This window comes from Dermacentor variabilis, chromosome 10, assembly GCF_050947875.1.
Source record: "Dermacentor variabilis isolate Ectoservices chromosome 10, ASM5094787v1, whole genome shotgun sequence".
NCBI lineage: Eukaryota > Metazoa > Arthropoda > Arachnida > Ixodida > Ixodidae > Dermacentor > Dermacentor variabilis.
This window is the reverse complement of record NC_134577.1, coordinates 4,896,640-4,923,245: the sequence shown is the minus strand read 5'-3', so window position 1 is coordinate 4,923,245 and position 26,606 is coordinate 4,896,640. Positions and strand designations below refer to the sequence as shown.

Sequence of the window (26,606 nt, the reverse complement as noted above, 5' to 3'; positions counted from 1 at the left end):
TTTGATCAGTTCGCGTTCAGGCTAGAGCTGGTGGAGCAGCTCATAGGACTTGATGAGCAACAACATCCAGACCCCAAGGCTCCTCCTGCTGTTCCCGCTACATGTGCCCCTAAGGATCAACAGCACAAGCCCCAGAAGCTACAAAGATACAGGAACTGCAAATTGTGCTATCAAGAACGGAAAGTGGAACAAAAAACGAATGTTTTCTGCGAGACGTGCTCCGCAAACTTGTGCTTCACCACATCACGCAACTGCTTTGTGCGGTGGCACGATAGCCACTAGGGATGACATTTTCCTTTGTAAAAAAATGTCTTGTACAGATAGGAATTTTATATTTGCATGAATGTTGTATACAGCCTGTCCCTTCAGAATGTATATTTTGATTTTTTTTTATGTTGTCTTGGTGCAAAGCAGCATCGACGTTTTCGCGGAGTTTTCTCGTTTTTGTTACAAATTTTTTATTAGGTGATTTTTTTCAATTAATTGGTAATAAGTGTTTGTTTTCAAACAACACCATTAAAAAGCGCATTTCCTCTTCTACAAATTGATACTAAACATTTTAATATCAAACATTTGGTGTAGCAGCAAAAAAATGTTTACTAGACCACCCGAAAAGTGCTTATTTTCCCCCGGACAGGAAAGTGTTAAAGAACTCCAGGTGGTCAAAATTTCCGGAGCCCTCCACTGCGGCGTGCCTGATAATCAGAAAGTGGTGTTGGCATGTAAAACCCCATAGTCTAATCTAGCTGCTCCAAAAGACCATGTGCTGCTTCCATCACTGTTCCCATGAAATCCAAATTAAGGTTTTACTGTATATCTTATTTGTCCGCTTTGAATGTTTTGAACGGATACAGGTTACAGAACTGTAATATCTGTGCTTGGTGCACAGTTATGAATACGTAAACTTCGTGTTTCTATTTCTTTTTTTTTTAGCGCGCCACTTTTGACTATTTTGGTAAAAATTAATCGGACCCTAAATTGAAATTCTGTTCCCAACAGTCACTGGGATTTAATTTTCATTTTACTGCTATTAGTAAAAACAAATGCTTCCTGTACAATAGGAACTTACCTGTTGCCATCACTCTGGCCAGTACTAATGCCATCAAATGTTCATAACTTTTTTTTTTTGCATCATCTGACTTACAGAAGCTTGGAACTAGGAAATTCGGGTCTCCTGGGATGCTTCTTAGAACTTTGTCCTGAGAATTCACAAAATTGTCTGAACACTTATTACAGTGGGATCTCGATGATACGATCACGGCTAATACGAATTTTCGGATGATACAAATATTTGTTATCCCGGTCGAGCCCCATTACTTTGCAACGTGCTAGAGAACGGTTATGAATCTATTTTTGACCCGCGTCGGTTGATACGAAAATTACTGAAGACTCTGGAAATTCTAAAGTGTGCTTGGCGAAAGCCAGACGCTGCTGCCGTCTGCGCTCTGCTTCCCTGGCTTTGCTGTTCGGTGACAGAGCCAGTCGCTGCTGCCGTCTGCACAACAATTCATTCGCTTTGGTGTTCGGCGATATTGCCTGTTGCTGCTGCCACTTTCGTTCTGCTTCCCTGCCTTTGGTACCCGGCGATCTAATCAGTCGCTGTTGGCGTTTCCGTTCTGCCTCCCTTGCTTTCGCATCTGGTGACATGTTCAGTCGTTGCATGCGCTCCTTGTTCTTCTGTCGTTTGGTGTTGGGGAAATCCGGCGTCCGCTGCCGTTTCCCTGAACCGCTTGGCGTGGAATCACTGGGCCGCTTTGGAGCTATGCATCTCACTTACTTGACTGCAACGAGACGTCTGGTGAAAGAGCGGCGGTGCAGCCAGTGCAGCCATAGGTGTAGCTGCCACCGCCAACGCGCGCTCGTTCTACCGCTACTGTGTGACGTCACGGTTGCTATGTGCGCAGCTGCGCCCCCTACCAGCGCGCCGGTTGCTAAGGGCGGGGTGGGGGGGGGGTTACGCCACTGCGCGGAGAGGCCACAGTTGGCACGATTCCAGCGCAAGGACGGACGCGACCGTGAGTATCAGCCATTATCAGCGCGGCGGCCGCGACTGGGCGCGAAGAGTTTGAAGTTTAGCTTGAAGCGGTAGTGTTTTTGTTGCTTTTGTGCTTTTCCTGCTTTTCCACGTACCATCGGACGAAGTAGCTGCTATGCTTCGGGATGCGTTGTGTTAGACGTGGGCGATGGCAAAGGACTACCATTGGCAGCTGAAACGCTGCACGCACTTGAAGTTCTGAGGCGTGCTATGGCCGCGGATGAAATCAGCGATGACACGTGCACGCGTTTTTATGGATTTGAACAAAGGCTGCTAAGTGACCTGACAAAGAAAAAGAAGCAGACGGACATTAGACTTTTTCTTCAAGAAATAAATGCTTTTTATGTACGTGTGCCTGAGTGAGTTCACCGCTGACTCTAATTTATCTAGTTCTAATTGTTTCGATGAAACGAATTTTGGCTAATACGAATATTTTTTGTGACCCCGTGAGATTCATATCATTGAGATTTTACTGTACTGCTATACACCCATTCAAAACACCAGTTATCAGGCTATGATTTTATGTACAGTCGAAGCCGCCTTTAACAAACTCGATAATTCTGTGAAAAGTGGTCGTTGCACCAGCGGTTTGTTATAAGTGGACTCTCACTTCAAAACACCAAAAAATTTTGAAACTGTAGCTGGCGTCGTTACGATTCGTCACCGCATTGGTCTGACAATAGAATTTTGATTACCTTCATTTTTATCCCCAGCACTCTTCGACATCTAATTTCTAGTTTCCGTTAAAAACGTCATCTAAGGAACTAAATGTGGTGTTCTAGAGCCTTCAAAACGGCACCTGGCAGTTTCGATCACCTGCAATTTTCGAAACTGTGGGCGCTTTGTCTGAAAGAAATACCAAATTCAAAACATAGAATGCCTCTTAAAATGTTCTCTGCAATAATGTAAATGTAGTGTCGACAAACCGAAACCGTCGACTGTTTGCGACTTTGCATAGCAGCGGCGCACTGACTCCGTCTACGTGAGTATCAATAGCAACACTTGTGTGGACATTAGTTCAAATCGGTTCAAATCGTCCAGATAGATTACATAATGTGCACCCAGTTTAGTCGCGTTTCCTTGCTACGAAAATTTGTGTGCACCCTCCTTTTACAGTGACCAAACTTGAAGTGTTCGTTTTAACTATAGCGCTTTTAAGAATGTTTATTATATCTGGACGAAGTTTCAATATGCAGGGACGAAAATCGTAAATGTAATGAAATATGTTGGCTATTACCTATAAGTGTTATATCTCGGATCATTATACAGTCGCCGACTGATTTTCCGGACTCCAAAAATTCGGACATGCTCGATTATTTGGTCTTCTTCGCGCCACCGCCACTCTCCTCATAGTCCATAATGTTTAACTCCTGCTGAAAGTTCAGACACCTTGCGACCTCTCATCGGATTTTTCGGACAATCCTCGTGCCAATTCGATCGAGAGCACCATGCACCGACTCTGACCGCTGCATGGTTCGAATTGCTGAACGCCATTTTTTAATTGAACGGAGCCTCCTTGCTGCCCCACGAAGTGGCACTACTGCAAATCCCCAATCATCATCGTTGCTGCCTGGTTCGGTAGAGTGGCTCTACAGCAGTACCGGTTTCAGCTTAGTAAGCTATGTCAAGACAATCCAGCAGCTGATTTGTTTCTTTGCGCACGACGCTGCGAGTAGGCCACGTTTTTCGTTTGCGCGACTTGTGTCGGCATGGGGGTGTTTGCTTTGTGTGCTGTGTTGAGGTTCCGGTGATCCAACGCGGCATACGGAAACATCGCGCCAAGTGTCTAATGGGTGCCAACAGTGCCCGTGCAGGCTGCGCTGAGGAATGCCGGCAAGCGGGTGCCGGGAGGTCCAAGATTTGTCGCCTTCCGATGTGCTCCCTACTTACGCGGAAAATGTTTTGCTGAGACTTGCGCAGTGGTTGCATTGAGATACTGGACACTGTCTCATTTGACAGTTTCACAGGTGCTGACACTGCTGTACTGACATGTGCAGAACTCGATCCTTTTGCGCCTACCGAAGTTTGTCCTGATGCCAGCGGTCACGAAATTGGAGCAGTACTGGCACAACGCCAGTGCGGCACCAACCGTGTTATCGCTTACACCAGCAGGCTCCTCTCACCCTCCGAGCGCAACTATTCCATCACTGAGCGTGAATGTCTGGCCCTTGTTTGGGCGGTTGCGAAGTTCCGCCCATACTTATATGGCCGACCCTTTTCCGTTGTCACAGACCATCACACGCTTTGCTGGTTATGCTCACGAAAGATCCTACAGGAAGACTTGGTCGCCGGGCCTTATGCCTCCAAGAATATTCGTATACTGTCACCTACAAATCTGGCCGACTACACAAGGATGCTGACTGCCTGTCTCGTTACGCGGCAGACGAGCCTGATGCCGCTGACAGTAGTACCGCCAACGGCATTTTCTCTGTCTGCCTTCGCTAACATTGCGAGCAGTACCGAAACCTATCGCTGCGACCACTCATCGAGCGTCTGCGCTCTACACCTTCCGACGCATCCGTTCGCCGATATGTCCTCCAGGGTGACATTCTGTACCGAAGGAACTTCCTCCCTGACGGATCTGATCTTCTTCTCGTCGTGCCAAAACATCTCTGACAGATTGTGCTTTTTGAGATGCATGATGCACCCATTGCAGGACTTCTTGGGGTAACCCGCACGTACAACCACGTCCACCGCCACTTCTATTGGCCTGGTCTCGCTCGCGCCATCCGACGCTATGTTGCTGCCTGTGATACATGCCAGCGTCGGAAAACACCTCAGGTGCTACCTGCCGGCCTTCTCCAGCCGATCACCATCCCTGCGGAACTGTTCTTTCTTGTTGGATTAGACCTCCTCGCTCCCTTTCCCACATCATCCTCTGGGAACAAATGGGTAGCCGTCGCAACTGGTTACGCCACCCGATAGGCTATCACGCAGGCTCTCCCTACTAGTTGCGCTACTGACGTCGTGGACTTTCTCTTGCGTGACATTATCTTACTTCATGGCGCCCCACGACAGCTGCTTACTGACCGTGGTCGTAACTTCCTCTCGAAAGTTATCGCCGACATTGTGCGTTCCTGCTCCACTCAACACAAGCTGACTACCTCATACCATCCTCAAACCAATGGCCTGACCAGAGCGGCTAGACTGTACTCTTACTGATATGCTGTCCAAGTACGTTTCCAAGGACCACCACGACTTGGACATTGCCCTTCCTTACGTCACATTTGCTTATAATTCTTCCCGGCACTACACCTCCGGATTTTCTCCATTTTATTTACTCTACGGTCGTGAGCTGACCTTGCCCCTTGACACGGCTCTTCCTCTTGCTGCGATCTTAACAAGCGAGTATGCGCGCGACGCCATCGCTGTCCATGCACGCCAGCTTGCCTGTGCTCGACTGACGGACTCGCAAACCACTCAGCAGCGTCAGTACAACGCCCGCCACCGTTACGTTATGTACAATTTTTGCCTGGTGCGCTCGTGCTCCTGTGGTCGCCGTCTCGTCAGGTCGGACTTTCAGAAAAGCTCCTTTCGTGATACACAGGGCCCTATCGCGTGCTGCGCCAGGTGACGCCTGTGACATACAAAATTGCTCCTGTGAGCTAAACCTCGTCATCTGCTCTGGCATCTAGTGATGTCGTGCACATCAGTAGGCTCAAGGCCTACTACACTACTTCCGAGTCCCGCCTTTAGTCGCTCCGGGACGGCGCGTTTGCCGCCGGGGGTAGTGCTACGGAATAGTATTTCCAATGACGAAAAGGCGAGCAGTAAGAAGACGACGGCGACGATTGGAGACTAGCGCGGGCTGTTGCTTCTTGGCCAAGTGTAGCGTATTACGTTGTAAATATATTTGTATATAGCTTTTCATCTGCGTCTTACGTAAAAATTTTAATGGGATCAAATTTTGGCTGCAGTGGTTGGAATTGTATGGAGATAAAATGGAAAAGCTGCCATGTACTGTACAATAGATACGCATAAAAGAACGCCAGATGGCAAAAATTATTCATATCCCCCACTACAGCATGCCTCAGAATCAGATTATAGTTTTGACATGTTAATCCCCACTATTTAATCAATTCAATTAATAAAGCAACCTCGCTTACATGTGTCATAACGACAAGTAAACTTTTTGTAGAAAATATTGTTATAGAAACCTATGTGGGTGTTTGTCACTTCAGGCTCCTCTCGGGTAGATGACCATATTTCGCCTGTATTGTACATAGTGCAGTCGCCGACCATTTATTCGGACCTCACGGGGACTGCGGAAATGTCCGAATAAACAGGTGTCCGAAAAAGCAGATTAAGGAAAAAAAATGAAATCCTTTATTTCCACGCACTTATTCGGGCTCGGCAGTAGGCTTGAAGAAATCGTGAGTGCGCCGTTGCACGCTGTTCCGTTTACGCACAATCAGATAAGCCTGAATCTCGGAGAGGGTCGTACGGTCACTATAGGCAGCTGAAAGCACAGTGACTGCTTGTGCACGCTCCGCATGCGATGGCAGCGTAGCACATGGTGCGTCATCTTCCGACTCTGAGTCATCGTCCTGCGGTGCAGCAGAAACCTGACGAATGATCTCCCCGTCGTCTAGTTCTGCGCATGTCAGTACAGCAGTGTCAGCACCTGGGAAACTGTCAAATGAGATGGTATCTGGAATCGCAATTCAACCACTGCGCAGGTCTCGGCAGAACATTTTCCGCGTCAGTAGGGAGCACATCGGAAGGCGACTAATCTTAGGCCTCCCGGCACCCGCTTGCCGGCATTCCCCAGCGCAGTCCGCGCGGGCACTTTCGGCGCCATTAGACACTTGACGCGATGTTTCCGTACGCCGCGTTGGATCACCGAAACCTTGACACACCACACAAAGCAAACACCACCGTGCCGACACCAGTCGCACAAACGAAAAATGTGGCCTGCTCGCTACGTCGTGCGTGAAAGAAACAAATCAGCTGCTGAATTGTCTTGACACGGCTTACTAAGCTGAAACCGGAACTGCTGTACGGCCACTCTCTATCAAACCAGGTAGAAACGATGATGATGATTGGGGATTTGCAGTAGTGCCACTTCGTGGGGCAGCAAGGAGGCTCCGTTCAATTAAAAAATGGCATTCAGCAAGTCAGCAAGTTCAGCGGTCAGAGTCGGTGCATGGTGCTCTCGATCGAATTGGCACAAGGATTGTCCGAAAAATCAAATGAGAGGTCGCAAAATGTCCGAACTTTCGGCAGGAGTTATACATTATGGTCTATGGGGAGAGTGGCGGTGCCGTGAAGCAGACCGAATAATCGAGAATGTCCGAATTTTTGTAGTCGAGAAAATTGGTCGGCGACTGTATGTTGTGCCCATGACATGGCCTGCCTCTGTGGTTGTTGAGCTGACCTGGTGTACAACTTCAGGCAAAATGCAGGAAGCTAGAGTAAGCTTGTGTGTGTGTGATTTGTATGTAACCTGATGATAAAAAGTGCAGTAGTGTGACATAAAAATCTGTGCAGCTGGCGTGGGAGCGGACAGTGCGGCAGCCAGTCAGCTTGTGATGAATGGGGTGCCCATCATGAATGGCACTGGGGTGGTGGACATGCACGTGCAGCCAGCAGTGGTGGCGCAGCCTCAGCAGCAGCCACTCGGAGTGCACCTGTCAAATGTAGTCTCCCTCGGTAAGAATATTGGAGCCCCCCCCCCCCCTTTCCCCGTTGAGGCCCCGGAAATTTCATGAAGTAGCAATACTCTTTCAAGAATGCCGGCACGTCCTCAGGCACCCTTGCCGAGGCTAATGCCTCGTCACTGTTGACTTACTGACGTTGTGTAGCACCTCAAGCCGGCTTTGTTTGTTTGTTTACAGTCGCGCTCCACTGCCATTTATGCTTCAGAAACGTCGAGCAACTTGTGAGGAGCGCATGTTTGTCCTTTTGCGATTCCTTGTGCGTTGTTTGTAATTTGGACATGTCCTAAACTAAGTTTTATGGCAAGTGGGGCGTCGTTTCACGGTGTTTTCCATCGTAATGAGCTGCTGCACCTTTCAATATCAAAATAGATTCAGGGCACACGAAAAGTTATTCGTGAATGTGTTCATTGAAAATTGAGAGGGTGAACTTCAGACCGACATCCTTCACACGACTATCCAAAGTTAGTGTTCTCTCATAGTATGGTATTTGCCGAGGCTTGCGTAATTTGCTGCGGGCTAGTAGACATGACATAGATCACTGAGCATGTTGCCTATTATTTCCATGTTTTAACACAATTTTCACGCGGTGTGTAATTTGCTTTTTAAGCCCTTTGTGGTCTTTGAGATACCGTGTATACCCATGTATTGAAGACACTTTTTTTTTCCCAATACTCATCCTAAGCAAAGTTTGGAGGTGCTTTTATTATGCAGGGTAAGTCTCTTGGAGACATTTTCGAAGCGGCTAAAATTGAAAAGTGAAATGGTAATGATTTAGAATGTGCATAAGGTAACTTATCTTTGCTGTAGAAATAAATTCATATGATTTACAAACTGTAGCCTTACTCCGCATCAGAACCTCCACACGTGCCGTTCAGGTCGCTTGCCGCTTCATCTGCATTGTGGTTCCACCATAGAATAAAGAACCAACGCATCAGCTGCACGAAGTTGGCGCGGCCTAGGCCAATCGCACGCGCCAAGACAAAGCATGCTTCCAACAGTAATCTTTGATCGCACCCCAGCTCGTTCTTGCAGCCGTTTGCGGTTGTCTGCCGTTATTGCAAGCATCACGTTGAAGCCCACACCTGTTTTGACAAGCATGCTGTGTGTGTCTGTCTTTCCTTGACTATCCTGCTCATCCGCATGTCAAAGTTTATCAGTGTCTGATCAGCATTTCTGTTTTGTGCGCAGATCAACTCTTTCTTGACTTAAAGCCCATCGCTTACATCGAAACCCAAGGCAGGCACAAAATCGAGTCACAGACACCCGAATTTGAGACTACGCCCAACTATGACCACTACGCCAATCAAGTGCCGGCAATGCCTTCTTAAATTCACATCCTGCGCATGCGCTTCCTGTTACGTCAGTGTAAAGTATGTAAACTGCGTATGTTGTAGAGAGCCAGTTGTGCGGGTTCTTTTTCTCGAATCTGCAAGATGCCTTTGCGCTGGCACTAGCCAAAAGGATGCATTAAGTTAAACACATATGCAAGAGTCAAAATTGTAGTCTCTTCGAAAAACTACAGCACGGCTGTTCGATCGTGAGACTGCGCAGTAGCAAAGTTGTCGGTGCATTCATTACATGCGAAAAAAAAATTTTGAGATTTTTCATTGTTCATTCGCGTGAGCTTGGTACAAGTGTGAAGGTTTAGATGCGGCAGTGGAGCACTGCAAAAGAAACATGCAGTCGCCCCAGGCATTTGTTTAGTCATTCACTCGCTTTAGTTGTTCGCTAAGTCGTAACTTCACTAGTCGTATCTCGCAAATATTACTTCAGGACGAGCGCAACTGTCCTCAATGCATGCACATGTAAATTACTGATGGTGCAACTCGGTATGCAACGATGACTTCTTCACTTTGTGAACGGACGAGCTAGCGCATGATGCAATGTTACTCATGATCAGTCAACCTGAAAGACTAAAAGTAATTTACTCAATGTAAGCTCACTATGTTCTTATTTGAGCCTAGGTTAAGCACTGCTAATGCATTCTCACTTCGCAAATAAATGCGAAAGAAAGTGATTTCATTTTCTTGTACGCAAAGCCCCGACTTGATGCTCAGCCATGCGTTTTTCTGTCAACTGAGGCATGAGAGACAATAATAGCACGTGCGCCATTTTCGAGCTTTTGCACTTGCTTAGATTATTGGCAAGCACGCACGAAGGCTAGTATGAAAGGATTATTTAGGTTACTGAGGGGTTGCTGGAGCCTGGATGTTAGCATTCGATCGTAAGTGTCTTATATGCAACCATTCACAACAAGATTTTGCGACACACACTTGACAAATGTTGCGTACCTAATTGTAGCCACGCAGTCCATTCGGAGTTGTCATGGGATAGCGTTAGTGCTTGTTTAGGTACTTAAGAATAGTTATCAAAACAGGAAATAAAACGGCATTTACTGTATTTGAATAACCCTCAGAGCTAGAACGCTAACGCGAGCACTTAAAAGTGCACCGCCTTGCTATGCGTGCATTCACTCTGCAAAAGGGTGTCTACTATGCTGAAGCAAAATAGGTGGCACCACGGTCGAGGAGAGAGCACGAAAGATAGAAGAAAAGGGAGGAGCAAGTCGGAGGAGGAGAGTCTCACTACATTATATAGTTTCAGAAGCTTTACCCTGCCACTCCGATCTCTATATATGACACACCCTTCCACACCCACTTCCAGGGTCACTGCCAAGCCCTGGTACTGTAAACTCAACCAAGACAGTCAACTCCAGAGCTCAGGCCGTGCCCACAAGCTCAATTGGTGGAGGCATCTCACCAGCCTTGTTCAATCAGGTGAGTTTCAGTAGCCAAGGAAAGTGATCATCTCTGAGGCCTCTTTCATAGAGATGTCCAAGGATTTCACAATTAAGGCCATTGTGTGTTTTATTCATGAGTTTGGGGCAATGGTTGCAGCGCCCTACACTGCTAGCGGCACTCTGCAAACACAGTGGCCACTTTGCATGTTGGCATGCGTTTTCGGGCAGCACAGGGAGGAAGGAAAAAGCTGAGTAAGTATGACGTCGGGCAGCTAGGCTTTCTCCCTCCCTTTGCAGGCCCATCTGTGGGTTGAGTCTTCGGAAATAAGCCTTCCGCAGGGTTGCCAGAGCTTTCAGGGCATTGTACATATTGTGGTAGGTTGCAGTGATGCACATGTGATTTGTTGGTGCCACACTCTCCATTCTGCTGCCCCCCACATTCTCTTTTCTCTCTGCTGTGTTTATGATTTTTAGGTAAATTACCACTTGCCGGTCACAATGCAAGAGCCAATTTCAAATGAGTCTCCTTTGTAGTGTGACACGGTGAGAAATGGGTAGAAAGCAACTGATTTTTATGCATGGGCTGTTTACAGAACAGGGAAGCCAAGATGGTGGAAGGGAAGCACATTAAATGTTCGGCTGATATTGGAAGTGATGTGGGACCTTCCCACCAGGCAAAGTGCAGTCCTGTGCACACTAATAATGTAAGCTGAATAGTATGGTTTGAGCTGGGAAAGACATTAGACACTTTCATGGGACATCAGTGGAATACTTATGTCCCTGGCAATGATGAAGTTGGGTCTTTTAAGTCCCAGCAGAGCGCGTGGTGGTAGAAAAACTAGAAGTGGAATTTCTTGCCAAACCAAACTAAAGTGGGGCACTTATACTACGGGGTTGAAAAGTTGTACTTTCATGATACAAGGTGGCTGGCATGGGTAATGGCACATTGCTGTTCATGTTGGCATTGTGCAAGTGCTGAGCCTGTTTTGTGGTTACTAGCATTGGTACAAACTTCCATATAGGCAAAAGGGTCAAAATGTGCCAAAATTGGCTTTGTTTTAAGCAAAGCTGAACATGGTGGTGAAGGTGGTAGATTGCTCATTACCCCATGAAAAAGGGGTGTCCTTAACAATTTCCAGTCCACCCCTATTCCCATCGATAGCCTGCAATTGATAGTGGCAAAGTTGTATGTTGCCCCTTTCCGAGCGCCCTTCGACAGTTTGTACCATTTAATGGCTTATTTAGGAACGGTATAGTCAGTTTCATTTCCTGCTTTTCGTTTACCACCATCTGCAGATTTTTAAAATACCTCCTTCAAAGGGACGTGGTCGGCGCAATGAGCGCTTGTAGTTTTAAGGTGTCAACGTCGCGTGCTGCTCATGCACAGAAACTTTTCTACTCATTTCTAAGCATTTCTAAGCATTTCTACTCATTCTGATGCATCTGCGTGTGGGTTATGGTAGCAGCAGTGACGCTGAAGACAACTTCATTTTGTCAGATTTCAGAACGGACTTTTGCTTTCTTTGCTGAACTGCTTCAAAGCCTCCGTGTGCTGATATAAAGATACCCTACATTGTTATCTGCAGGGTGTTAATATCCTTCAGTTGGGATCATTTGCTGGAGGCCACACAGAGAGTCAAGTTTCACTCAAAAAGACTGCAGGGAGTTGACCTCGGCATTGTGCCAGGGCTGGTCACTAAGGCTAAGATTTTCTTTTATATCAAGAAATTCGCATTAAAATTGTTCATTCCAACCCTTTTTAAAGGGACACTAAAGCGAAACAATAAATCAGTTTAGACTAATGAAACATTGTTTGAGAACACTGCAGGCAGTCATTTAAAAAAAATAGTTTGATTATTAGATGAGAAAATGAAGGTCCAAGATCAGTATTTGAATTTCGCGCCGAAACCCCAGCGCGGGTATGACAGCGTGACGTCAGGGATTCCAAAGTATGTTTTCGCATTTGGGACGCGTTGGCTGAATAAAGGTTCCCGAAACTTGCCATGTTTAAAGGGACACTAAAGGTTACTATTAAGTCAACGTGGACTGTTGAAATACCATCACAGAAATGTCGAAACGCTTGTTTCGTGCCAAGGAGAGACTTATCTTAAGAGAAAATGCGTTCTGAAGCGTCCGCGTACCTCTAGCGCAGTTCAAATCGCCCGCCCTCCGATCGAGGAGTACTGACATCATGGTCTCATAGTGACGTTGCGCCATCGGTGAGTAGAACGGCGTCCGCAGACGGCGCTACGGCTTTTCTGCGCAAAACGCGAACGCGCGGCCAGAAACAGAGCCAAGACAGAGCCGACAGCAGGGCGAAAGCGGGAGTATGGTGGCTAGCGGAAGGGGAAACGAATTACGTCCCACATTACGTCCCACGGCACACGGAGAGTCCGTTTTCGTTAAACTATAGGCTGCGGCGAGCTCGCAGCGTGGTCTATGAGAAGGGACGAGCCTTTTCGCACTCGCAACAGGGCATAAAAATGTGCGAATCGACGCAAAACTCGGCCTAGAAACGTGCTTCGCCACAGCCAGGGCTCAATACGACCCAAGCTGGCACGACCCAGATGTCGTTTCCCGCACCGCCACCAGGCGCTGCTACTATACCTCAAACTCCAGCGCAAGACGCACATAAGCTGGTACTTCATTCTATGACGCTAACTTCGACGCTCGTCGCAATGGACCCTGACACCGACAGATTGGCTCGCGATGGTGGGCTCAACTTCAGCGATTTGAGCACCGACGAGCGCGACCTGCTGCTGAGGGCTCGCACTGCCGGCGTCGTTGCGTACTACGACGGCGGCCTCGACACCGGCTCTCCGGAGCGGGAAAGCAACGAGGGCTTCCCACGACATCACATGGACGTGGCATTCTCGCTGCTTGTTCCAAATGAAAGTTTCGCGAGCCAGCAGAACCCTCACAGCACAACGCGATAATGAAACTACTGAAACTCCAAAGCGTGCGCGGCGCAGAGTCGAGCGAAAACGAAACCTTTCGAACACCCATATTACTGAAGGGTAACGTCAAAATGTTATTTTTTCTTAGAATCGAATAGACGTAGACAAGTAGCATTTTTTTCCGTCTTATAATCGAATGAAATGATATTTTTAATACGAGTAGTTGAGTATTTATAACACAGATTATGAGGAATCCTTTCGTCATCGGGCTAGTACCGGAATGTCGCTGGGGAGGGAAATTGTGCTTCTATCAGGAATAATTAGCTGTAATTTTATTTAAAGGGCATGAAGTAACTGAGAGAAATTTAACGAATTATCTATGATGCCGTGCCATCAGCTGGAGGAGTTTCCAGGAACGCTTCGCCGTCCGATTTTCCGGACATCTTGCAGTAACAGCAGGCCCTAAATGGCATTAATCAAAGCCACCACCGTCGCCATTTTGATTACCTCGCCACCTCAAACCGGCGCTCTTGCACGCAGATGCATTGGCAGTTGTAGCCACTACAACGGCAACGCTAGGCCTAGCTGCTTCGACTTTCGCTATTAAGCATTTTGCCGTTTGGTGCCGTGTTTTTACTGAAAGAATTCATCGCTGTCAATAGTGGCACAGACGCCGCCTTTGTTGTCCTCACGATTAGCGTTGAAGCTTGGAAAGCACGGCGAGGTGCTTAATGCCAGTTCTTGAAACTTAGCTTTGCCTTAGTACAGTATTGTTACGCAGTGAAGAATATGCAAAAGTATTGTGGAGAAGCATAACAAGCTTGGGAAAAGGCAATTCTCACGGGTACAGTAGGTATTCCTTCATTATGCACGCGTGCACCTGCATCTCCTGTCACAGTACAAGCACTGCTATGCCTAATAAGAGTACTGGCATGGCTTCAGAGCTTTTTCAGGTGTGCCTGCGGCGAGTTTAGCCCTTAAGGGCAGTAAAAGGCATGCATTCATTTTTTTCGACTGCCTGATTTTTCTGACGTTTTCGCGGCCCCTAGGAATCCGAAAAATCGGCCAATGCAGCGGATCTACCAACCGTGAAAACCAGGGATTCTCGGAGATTTTGAACACTCTAGAAATTCTCAGAGAAAACTCGTTGAATTTGTGCTTCTATCAGGGAAAATTAGGGATCGCTTTATTGAAAGGGAAGGAAAGTCGTCCTAATGCTGGCTCGAGTAAAAGAGAGGAATCGCAACAAATTGTCTTTGACTCTGTGTCGTCGGCTGGAGGAATTGCGAGTTTACAGTCAATGACCCATTTTCCAGATGCCTGACTTTTGGGACACTCCCGATAATGCGGACAGCTTCACGGTGCCACATAGCATGTACCCCATATAGTCAATCTATAAGAACGTCTGAAATTTCGGACGCAAGAACCCTTTGCCGTCCGAATTTCCTAACATTTTGCCACGACCACAAGGCCGAAACAGCATTAATCAAAAGCACCACTGCAGTTTTTATTATCTCGCATGCAGTCCGCTGGCAGCCGTAGCCACCACAGCGGCAATGCGAGACTTAGTGGCTTCAACATTTTTATTAAGGTTACTATTTGTAGCCACGCTTTTCATTGAAAAGATTCGCTGCTGTCAGCAATGGCACCGAATCTGCTACTGTAATCCTCGTGATTGGCTTCAAAGGCTAGAAGCATGGCGCATTGCATAATACCGGTTCCGAAAGGCAGCTTCACCTCAGCACAGCGACATTACACGTTGAAGCATATGGGAAGTAGTAGTAGTAGTATAAAACTTTTATTTAAAAAAAGAAAAAAAAATCACACTCAGGTCCAGTGGGTGGGTCCCTCAGTCCAGGGCCCCACTGGCGATCGCGGCACGCCGGGCTTGGTCGAGAAGGGCCAGTTGGTCCTCCCGCACCGTGCTGGCTAGCCACACCTCCCACTGCCTACTGTTGGAATTTTGCCCCATAAGGGGTGATTGGATTTCTTGTGGCCGACTCTGGCACGACCATGTGATATGGTCAAGAGATGGCCGCCCTCCGCACCAAGGGCAAGTGTTGGGATACCGGGTGGGGTGTATGTGGTGTAGTAGGAGTAGGTGTGGGTATGTACGGGTTTGTAGTCGGCGCCAGTCCCGCATTTGCGCTGAGTCCAAGGATGTGTCTGGAAAGCTATACCATTGCCTTCCTCGTCTCTGTGCCTCCAAGATATCTTTTGCTGTGATCGGAGATTCTACAAGAGTGCGTTCCGTCGCTCGGATGCTATATTTTCGAGCGAGGCGGTCCGCCCTCTCGTTACCGCTCACTCCGGCGTGCGCCAGACACCACGTAATAACGTGGTGTTCCGTGAGATTTCTTCCTAGGATTTTGACGGTGAGTTTGGGCAGGGTGCCTGCCATGAAAAGGCGACATGCCGACTGCGAGTCAGTTAGTATTACCGCAGAACGTGCTCTGTTTTCAGCGTCACGTATAGCCAGAGCCACCGCAGTAGCCTCTGCTGTGGCCACCAACCCTGTTCTGACTGTTGCGGAAATAGTAGTTTGTGCGTTTGTGGCTACCACAGTGAAAGTTTTGCTATCCTGTTTGCACGCGTCCGTGTAATAAACCTCCGGATTTCTACCGAACCTGCGTTCGAGTGTCCTGGCCCGTGCAAGGCGCCGTTGTCTGTGGTATTTCTCGCTCATGTTTTTAGGGATTGGGGACACAGAGATCTGCGCTCGTATGTTCGGTGGGAGTAGTTCTGTTTGGTCGTTACAATGTGCCGGTCTGAGTGGATACCCTAATCGACGGAGAAGTGTTCGACCTTGCTCCGTGGAATTGAGCCTTTCTCGTTGTGCGATCAGTGTTGCAGCCACGAGTTCTTCAAACGTGTTGCTAATACCCATTGCATTAAAAAGGGTCGTGCTAGCGCAAATCGGTAGACCAAGCGCCGCCTTATAAGCTGTGCGTATAAGGGCGTTTATTTTAGTTTCCTCTGAGTTTGAGACTTTTTGGAAAGGAAGGCCAAAGGTTATACGGCTTATGATAAATGCCTGTACGAGCCTTATCGTCTCTTCCTCCTTGAAGCCTTTTCTGTTTCTTGCTACTCTGTTTATCATCCTAGACACGCTGTTAACCGTTTTCCGGAGGTTTGCGATCGTGTGCCCTACTGCTCCATTTTCCTGTATCCATAGTCCGAGTATCCGAGCTTTAGATACCTCCTGTATTGTTTGACCTCCCAGAGCAAGCTTTATCGGAAGTCTATCGTCCTTTCGTGTATAAGGCGCTCTTACTCGGATTAGTTCGGACTTCTCCGGGGCGCAATTCATGCCAGCTTGTGTTACATGATCCTCAACAATGCCAATTGCCTTCTGGAGGGTTTCCTGACGTTCCCCTAGAGATCCCTTTGCGGTCCAGAGAGTTGTGTCGTCCGCGTAAATCGCATGTCCTAAGTTTGGGATCCGTTGTAGTTTCACCGCTAGTCCTTTCATCCCTATATTGAAGAGTAGCGGTGAAAGAATTGAACCTTGCGGCGTTCCTCTTTTGGGGGTCTGTAGAACATCTGAGCGGGTGGATCCTAGCCCTATCGTGGCTGTGCGGTTGTCTAGAAAGGATTTTATGTATTCATAAGCGCGCTGTCCGCAGTGCATGTTCGATAGTTCCGTTTAAATGCTTTCGTGCGAGATGGTATCGAAAGCTTTTTTGATATCTAATGCTACTATGAATCTGTCTGCATTTCCTCTCTCTGTGTTTAATACTTCTTCTTTCAGTAGGAGAAACACGTCCTGTACCGACATATGCTGTCTAAAGCCGAACATAGTTTCCGGGAAAAGGTTGTTGTTTTCTATGTACCTAGTGAGTCTCATCTGTATAACCTTTTCAAAAAGCTTACCCAGACATGAGGTAAGGGATATGGGTCGGAGGTTTTTTATGTCCCTCGGTTTCCCTGGTTTCGGTATTAGAATTATCTCTGCATGCTTCCATGCCTGTGGGATTTGACCTCCTTCAGTCCATACATGTTTGTTAAAAAGATCTGTTAGCCCTGTTAAAGCATTGAGGCTAAGATTGCGAATCATGGCGTTTGTTATTTTGTCCGGTCCAGGCGCCGTATTTTTCTTGAAAGTTTGCACTGCCGCGAAAACCTCTGCCACCGATATAGAGGCATCTAGCTCCTCATTGTTCCTTCCTAAATATGTGGGAGTATCATGGTTTTGCGTGGAATTTGCTCCTATATACATGTCTTCTAGTGTGTGTGTAGGAGATGGGTGTCAGCGTCTCGAAATTCGCATTCAAGCAATCGCAGATCTCGGTTCGTCGCTGTTTTTGTACTTGCAGGATCTATCATGCTTCTCAAAATGGCCCATGTATTTTTTGTGTGTAAGGTTCCTTGTAGAGATTCACAGAATTGGTGCCAATTATTGTTTTCTAGTGTTTGTGCATAAGCATTAGCCTCCTGTGTTAGTTGAGCTATACGTATTTTGAGCTTTCTATTTAATCTTTGTCTTTTCCATCGTCTCGTCAGGCTTCTGCGTGCTTCCCATAAATGTATGAGGCGGCTGTCTACCGCTGTTATATCCGATGTTGTAGCAATCTCCCTCGTTGATCTTTCGTGTGTTTCGCGTATTTGCTCCACCCAGGTTTCAATATCTTCTGGGAAAATGAGCTTCTCTTGTTTATCTCGATATACAGTCCAGTCTGTAATGCAAGCCCTCCCTAGGGAGCGACGGATTTTGGGGGAATTGATACCTATCGAGACAATGTTATGGTCACTGCCCAAATTTTCCTCCAAATTTGTCCACCGCGTCTCCCCTGGATGGCTCGAGAAAGCTAGATCTGGGGTTGTATCCGCCGCTACACTATTGCCTAAACGTGTGTAACACCCCGGTATGGTAATGAGTTCTAACCCGTATCGATCTGTCGTCTCAACTAGTGATTTTCCCTTCACTGAGTCTTTGTTGTAACCCCAGGCGGAGTGTGGTGCATTGAAGTCACCAACCACTAGCAGCTTGTCTTTTCGCTCCATGTCTGATATTGCATAAATTAGTAGGGTATCGAAGCATGGTGCTCGCTCTCGAGGAGGACTGTATATATTTACGATTACACTCTTGGCTTTATTTCTTTTGCATGGCCACACCGTTAGTATTTGATACTGTGTGTCGTGCTGTGGCATATACGTGACGCTGAGGGCCAGGTCTTTTCTCGCAAAGCTGGCGACCCTAGGATAATCAGGATTGGAATACGTCTCGTATCCTTTTAGTTTTTGTGTAATTTGCCCAATTTCTTGTAGGCGTATAATGTCGGGTAGGACTGGCGCTGACTGTATATATTGTGCAAGGGCAGCATGTTTGTTACGTAACGTACGGCAATTCCACTGCCATACCTCAAGGTTTTCAGTGTTTCTGTGTGTCGTGTCAGCCATGAATGGTACTATCGCTATCCGTCGTCTCTATCACTTTAGGACGACGGGTAGGAGCTCCTGGGCTATCATTAATGCGTTTTCGTGTGGTTACTTTGATGCAGCTTAGGGAGTCGTCTACGTGTCTCTTAAGAGCACGCAATTCTGCGAACATTATCTGTACTTGATGTGTGATTGTTTCCAGCTGCTTGCCTATGGGCTCTTCTGATGTTGGTGTCGGTTTACTAACATGTGTTGTAGACGCTTCTTTTGTTTTGTCTGCGAGGTCGTGTATTGTTTGCTTAAGGGCAGCCATCTCTTTCTTCAATTCTGCCAGACTGGCTTTTAGTGATCTATTTTCTTCTATAAGTTTCTGATCCGCTACCGATTTGTGATTCGCATGATGTTGTGCAGTGGGAGCTGCAACTTGCGCCCAGCTTACCTTTGGTGCCGCCATTTGTGGTTGGCCAATGGTTTCCCTGGACTGAGGGTGTTGAGGTGTTGCGTTCTTCATCTTGGACTTCTCTGGTCCCCGCCCGGTTTCTTGACGGTGTACTTCCGGGAAATTTTCCTGGTCGAAGGGAATAGATCCTTCCAAGGTATATCCGTGCTCTTCTTCCTCCGACTCGAACCACCTTTGTTTACGCTTGAGGCTGCGTTCCTTTGATGGCTTCCGTTCTTGGCGTCCTGACGACGGTTCTGGTCGGCGGACCGGTTTTAGACGCTTTCTGCAGCTTCGGTCCCCCGTTAGGTGGGCTTCACCGCATGAGGCACACTTCGGGTTACATTCGTGTCCGTCTGCAGGATCTGCCGTTCCACAAATCCTACACACACACAGTTCCGGTTGTGGGCACACATCAGTTCTGTGACCCACCCTTTGACATGTTTTGCAGACTTGCACTGTATTTCGATACGGATAGCAGGCCATTTCGCCTCCCTCGTAGTACACATATCTTGGTACTATGTTTCCGAAGAATACAATGACGGCACTCTTAGTGTCCCCCAGCATTCGTGCGTGAGCGACTTCCACATTCAGCGTGCGCACTCTGATTTTCGATTTAAGGACGTCTGAGGGCGTATGTGGGGTGAGTCCGTGGATTACCCCCCGAACGGCTCCGTCCCCCAGAGCTACATACGCTTTCACCGCATGGGGTTTTCCATTTATCTTGAGTGATGTAATCTGGCGCAATGTGTTTGCGACTTCCTTTTCTGGGGTTGAAACAATTACAATGTTCGATCCAGGCTTAATACGTAGCAGAAACTGCTCACCTTGGATCTGTTCATTGCAAGCCTCTATAATAGCACGGGCCATCACGGGAGTTGTAATTGCTCGAAGCGGGAGTCCTTGATGCGGTCTCACAATGACCTTGAAATCGTCCTTTGGCAAGGGTGGTAGTTTCTTCCCGTTGCGTCTCGTGCGAAATCTTGGCTTGTCTGCGTTCTTTGGAGATTCGTTCTTCCGGTGCTCCTGCGCACGTTCTCTCCGTTGCATTTTTCTTTCCCTGACGGACACAACTGTGGTCCATCCCTCTTGGGCGTCTTGAATGCGTTTGTCGGTCGTATTCTCACCGCTGTTGATGGTGGACGGTGATGGGCTTATCCCTGCGTCGGTGGCCATCGCCTGGTGCAGTCGGATGTCCGTGCAATCCATGTGCTCTTCGGTGTTGGAATCATGGCTGGTCGAAGCTCTTCCCGCTGAACCGCTTTTCGCACAACGCGCAGGAGTTTGAGACGCCATCTGCGTCGGCGTCGCGGCAGTGGCGGAGTCGCAGCTGGCGTCGCGGCTGCCGCCGCTCGCTACTCGTCGGTAGGCCTACACTGGCTCACTTGTGGAGGTAGCAATCCTTTGGTCGTATTTCCGTGAAAAATGGTCCAAGGGCCAAAATTCTGGCCTCCCTGGCTGCCGCTTGACTTCCCGGAAACGATGAGGTGCACTTTTCGTAGGTTCGAAGAACTGGACCACACGAAAAACATGGAAATTGCGGAGCGTGATGCGAGTGCGTCCACACTCCTCGATGCCTTGGACGCGTTCTCAGCATATGGGAAGCATTGCAGCGAAGCTTAACAAGTATGGGAAGTGGTGACTGTCGTGGGACAAAGTGGGTATTCAATAACTATACACATGCACCTGCCATTTCCTGTCATAGTACGAGCACTGATATGCATAATAAGTGTACTGGCAAGCCTTTAGAGCTTTTTCAGACATGCCTGTTGCGATTTGAGCCTTTAAGGGCAGTAAAAGACATACATTCATTTTTTCGGACGTTTTCGCGGCCGCTAGGGAGTCCAATAAATTGGATGTTGACTGTACAACTAACCAAGAGAATGCTTCAAATGGTTCGTGGGGCAAGCGCGCGGCGGTACGAGGACAAGAACAGAAAGGACGGTCGCATTGAGGAATGATCGGGAAAGGAACTGAGCTGCCTCTTCTTTGAAGGAGCTTGAGCTTTTTAGCAGGCTAGGGTGCGACACTTTTTATATTAAACAGCCAAGATACTGACCTCAGTTTAGAACAAATAAGTGATAAGTGATGTTGCCACGATAAGTTACTATCTAAAGAGACTCTGAGATATTTCACACGATCCACGTATCGACTAGGCGCACATTTACAAGAATCATAATAATAATAATACCTATGTATACATAGAGGTGTCGATTGAGGTAAAACACATTACAGCTTTGCTGCTCGTCCTTCCTCACAGAGTGGAAGGGGTGATGAATTTTTTGGTGTGGTTTTACTCTTTGCCATTGGCCATTTTTGTACCATCATTCAGTCGCGCCGCCGACTACAAAGCCAGATTTTCGAGTAATGAAGGATATACAGACAATGACTGAACTTTTGGACATGCCTGATATTTCGGACGTCTTCGTGGCACCGCCACGAGCCCCATAGAATCAATGTATAAGGACATCCAAAGTTTTGGACGCTCGACCCCCCCCCCCCCCCCCCTTCCGCCGCCATCCAATTTCCCGGACTTTTTGACGCGACTCCTGTGGCTCCTCGTGCAGTGCCCTTGGGAAGGAAATCGACTTGCAGCCGAAGCACATCACCGCTTTGACCCACAACTAGTCAAATCTAGCCGTCGCACACCGATTTGGTCTGGCCACGCTGGCTATGTTCATCGCCGCACTTCCGCCTCCTGTGGAGTTTCCGGAGCGGCGCCGTTTCGTTTGTTTGCGCAGGCCACGTTTTGGCTAGCATGGTGTATGGTTGTGCTGTTGTGTCAAGTGCTGACACAACCGTGTTGACATGACCCTTGCTCAGATCGAGGCGAATATGATTGCGTGCAACCGGAACGCCGTCCAAACAACAATCAACAAGTTCTTCAAGCCACTGCAGCAATAACACTGGCTGCCCGACGATGCACATGTACATAATAAACCGGCAGTCGGCTGCATACAGAGTTTTTGAACGCCTCTTTTTATAGCCACTTCACTGATGCTTTGGCAGGGTTTCGGAAGCCTGGTACTTCGCCCTTTACCTCTAGATCCGAGAAAAAAAAGAAAAAAGGTGCGTTTTTTTGCATGCATTCAGTTTTTCGGACTGCCAGAATTTTCGAACATTTCTATGTTCCCTAGAGGGTCCGAAAAATCGGTCGTTGACTGTAATGGTTTCGAATTAATAACTGCAGCATTGTGACTCTGGCATAGCATGCGTAACTACACAAAATTAGACCGCTGAACTATCATGGGACCACTTGTCACATGTTCAGGCCTCAGTACGTGCAACGTAATCTACGTCGCTTACTTTTCCGTTTGCTGGTCATTTCGTTTTCCGGTTCTGCAACTGGTGATTCTGGCAACTCAGGATAACTGTTGACGTTGATGCGATTAGCATCGAAGATCTGCAGTGACGAACCATATTGCCACATCCGAAACGCATCGTTTATGCGTCGCTTACTGCAGCTTGGCTTTTCTCTCACGCTTGCCTCTGGACATGGTGCACCACCTTATGGCACCGCGACAAACTCTGCGTGCGGCGCGTGTTTAAGTAAGTATTTACTTAAAGTTGTCTAAATACAAATGGCACGGATTCTTTTCCGAAGAGCATGGCTTGAGCTCAAGAAGCAAAGTGTTGACTGATGCAGTGATGCAGGTGACTGTTGTTGAAACCAAAATAAACTCTTTAAAGCAGTGAAACTCAACACTGAGGCATTCTGCGCAGGCTGAGGGTATGTCAGGACAGTTAAGCTTGACTTTCCAGCTGCTGAGAAAATCTCACTTGTGACAAAGTTCGGACCTAATACCAATGAGCTTGCTATCAATTGATATAAATAGCTCATTTTTGAAAAAATTTGCTTTTGTATACATCTCTTTTTATTCGTATTTGAAAATGCTCGACTCGATTTGCATTGGGCTTTACCTTTTTTTTTTTTTCGAAGATATTTTATTAGCTGTGCTTATTGCTAACCCCTCCTTTCAGTTTTCTATTTTTAATAAAATGAACACTACTCCTTATTATTCAAATTGAATTAAGTTGTTTTTATTTTTTAACGTGCTTATTAGAGAGAGACAGCATCGGATGACATGGTGTCAGCCCATCTTGACATAAAACAAAGTTCTGTGTCACTCAGGAAATATTTCAACGGCACTCGGGGAACACCTGGAAAACTCTGGGAATTTGAAAATGTAAACTTGGTAGACGCCCTGCAATGACTGTACAACTGACCATGAGGATGCTTCAAATGGTCCGTGGAGCAAATGTGTGGTGAAGGAGGACGAGAACAGAAAGGACCTATGCATTGAAGAATGAACGGGAAAGGAAGCGCACAGCCGCTTCTTTAAAGGAGCTTGAGCTCAAAAAACAGTGTTTGATGCCAAGATGCAGGCGTTCCTAATACAAACCAAAATAAACTCCTTAAGTCAGTGAAATGCAACATTGAAACATTCTGCGTGGGCTGAGAGTATGTCGGGACAATTGAGGTTGACTTTACAGCTGCTGTGAGAGGATCTCACTTGTGACAAAGTTCGGGTCTCACACCAATGAGCTTGCTATCAGTTGATAGAAATAGCTCATCTTTAAAAATATGCTTCTTTATGCATCTCCTTTTTATTCGTATTTAGGAACGTTCAACAATGTGTTTTACTTTTTTCGAATATATTTTTTTTCGTTGTGCATTTTACTAACCCTTCCCTTCTGCTTTCTTTTTGAATAAAATAAACACTGCTCCTTACCATTCAAACTGGATTAAGTTGTCTTTTTTTTTAACATGCTTACTAGAGAGTGTTACCATGGGGCGACATGGTATCAGCCCATCTGTGTCATTCAAGCAATTTATCAAAGGCACTCAGGGAAAGCCTGGAAAACTCAGGGAATTTGAAAATCTGAACTTGTAGACACCCTGTTATTATATTTGAGAAGTTGGTTCATTAATTAAGACTAATTATCTAATTACGTGAAACGAATAAATAATTTGAGTATCTCCGAATGACGCAAAACAATGTTACCTTGATTCTGTCCAGTTACATGGCATTCGCATATTTTTAAACTCTGGCTAAAGTTAGCTTGGACACCCTGCATGCATATATATTTGCATGCTGAATGACCTCATAAGATCAAATTCTACGATCAAAGTAAATGCATGCTTACCAGCGGGAAAATAACAGCATGCGCAATGGGCCAGATGACTGATGTTCCCATGGGAGAAACAAAGATTTCGGTCTTTTATTGCTTATGCACTACAGGTAATTAGAACCAAGAAGGTGGGTCTGACACATGCGGTACAATCGGGAACGGTAGAATCGGTGCAATTGTTAGTACTGCAAGCGATCTGATCTCTCTCTCTCTCTCTCTCTCTCTCTCTCTCTCTCTCTCTCTCTCTCTCTATATATATATATATATATATATATATATATATATATATATATATATATATATATATATATAGTGAGTTGGTTTAATTAACAAGCCAGAACGTTGCACAATACACAGGCAGGTCTTTTGATCAAGTGTCGGGCACCGGGCGCGCAAGCTCTGTTCTCGAGCGAGGCGTTGCCGATACGCCTGAAGCACACGCCTGTCTTCTTCGCTACAACTTTTCTCTGAAGAAGAGGGCGCCATCCTGCACTGCATGTGCATTGCATGTCAGTGCATGTGCACAGTCTCACTTACGCTCACTTACAAGTCAGCGGGAGAGGCTCGACAAGGTAATTTACAGGAGATGTCTGTTGCACGACGCAGTAGGGACCGTGGTACTTGGCTAGGAGTTTGGAGGAAAGACCGGGGGTGGTGGAAGGTATCCAGAGCCAGACTAAAGAGTCCGGCTGATATGAGCTGGTGGTTCGGTCGTCATCTCGGCGGAACTCTTGCTGCTGTTGGTCTTCAGTCGTAAGAGAGTGAGCTAGCTGGCAGCATTCCTCGGCGTATCTGGAAACTTCAGACAGTAACGTGCACTCCAATAGGTCAGGTCGGTACGGGAGAATCGTGTCACGGTCATTTATAGGTACTGGAAGGTATGGTAAAATGAGGTCCCAGTTGGTGTGGTCGGACGCAATGTACTTGGATAGCATATCGCCCAAAGTGCGATTCAATCACTCAGTCATACGGTTAGTCTGCGGGTGATGGGCAGTAGTGGTGCAACGGGCAGGACAGCATGGAGTAAGAACCGCATTAACTACCTTGGAAAGGAAGACGCATCTTCTGTCACTGAGAAGTTCTCAGGGCGCACCATGGTGAAGTACGAAGTCTTGTAAAAGGAAGGGTGCAATGTCCTGGGCTCTGGCGGTTGGTAGGGCAGCTGTTTCTGTGTAACGCGTAAGGTGATCCACGGCAGCAACATTTCAGCGATTCCCAGTAGGTGTGTAGGATAGAGGGCCGTAGAGGTTGATGACGATGCATTCGAATGGTCAGGAGGGGCTTGGGATTCGCTGCAAAGGACCACAAAGATGGCAAGCAGGAGACTTGCAGCGTTGGCATTCTGAACATGAGTGGATGTACTTCTGCAGAAAACTGTACATCCCACGCCAATAAAAGCACAAGCGGAGCCTAGTGTACGTTTTGAAGAGGCCAGCATAATCGCATTATGGGTCTGCATGGAAAACAGAGCACACATCTGCGCAGAAGTGGCAAGGGACGACGAACAACCACTTGCAGCCATTTGAAGCGTAGTTGCTGCAATAGAGTAGTCCATCCCATACCGTAAAGGCAGAAGCAGAAGCTTGACAGCAGAGAGCATGGGAAGGGTGAGTCGCCAGGGGGTCAGATAGGCAATCCAAAAGAGCTGCAATCCATGGATTTTTACGCTTCTCCGCAGCAATATCAATTAGCACTGGCGGCGAAAGAAAGGGAAGTCGTGTCACTTGACGTGGGGGAGCGAGAGAGAGGGTCTGTGTCGGTGTGTTTGTGACCAGGCCGATAGGCAATGCACGTTGGAGTCTTGCAACTAGAAAACCCAGCGAGTGAGGCGGCCTGATGGGGCTTTCAATGTCAACAGCCAAGATAGGGCATGATAGTCGGTAACAACATTGAAGGGACGGCCGTGCAGGTATGGTAGAAATTTTCCAAAGGCCCAAATGATAGCTAAGCACTCGTTTTCAGTTATGGAGTAATTAGATTCGGTCTTATTTAGTGTCCTGCTGGTGTAGGCTACCACATATTTGCCGTATGCACTTCTGCACTGAGCGAGGACAGCACCAAGTCCTATGCGCAGTATGGGCGGCGATGTGAACAGATGGCGCAATGATGTAAACGCGTCGTCACAAGCTGGGGACCAGGTAGGAAGGGCGGTGTTGGCTCGCAAAAGTTGGGTTAACAGAGCAATGATAAAAGCAAAATTCCGGATAAAACGATGAAAGTATGAGCAGAGCTTGATGATGCTTCAAAGTTCCTTCAGGGTCGTTGGTTTCGGGAAATTGGTGACAGCACGAAGTTTAGAAGCATCGGGTAAAATATGCCGTCT

General features: G+C 47.2%; 1 protein-coding gene across 7 annotated transcripts in view; it reads left to right on the top strand.

Annotated features, from left to right (window-relative positions):
* The window catches only part of Art4 (arginine methyltransferase 4), a 195,190-nt gene that overhangs the window by 156,190 nt on the left and 12,394 nt on the right, over positions 1–26,606 (top strand). For 6 of the 7 annotated variants that reach the window (XM_075671379.1, XM_075671376.1, XM_075671380.1 and 3 more), the window contains 2 exons: positions 7,526–7,687; positions 10,360–10,472. In XM_075671379.1, coding sequence (XP_075527494.1) covers positions 7,526–7,687; positions 10,360–10,472 — 275 coding nt within the window. The remainder of the gene's footprint in view (positions 1–7,525; positions 7,688–10,359; positions 10,473–26,606) is intronic. The other variant, XM_075671377.1, reaches the window with a different exon arrangement.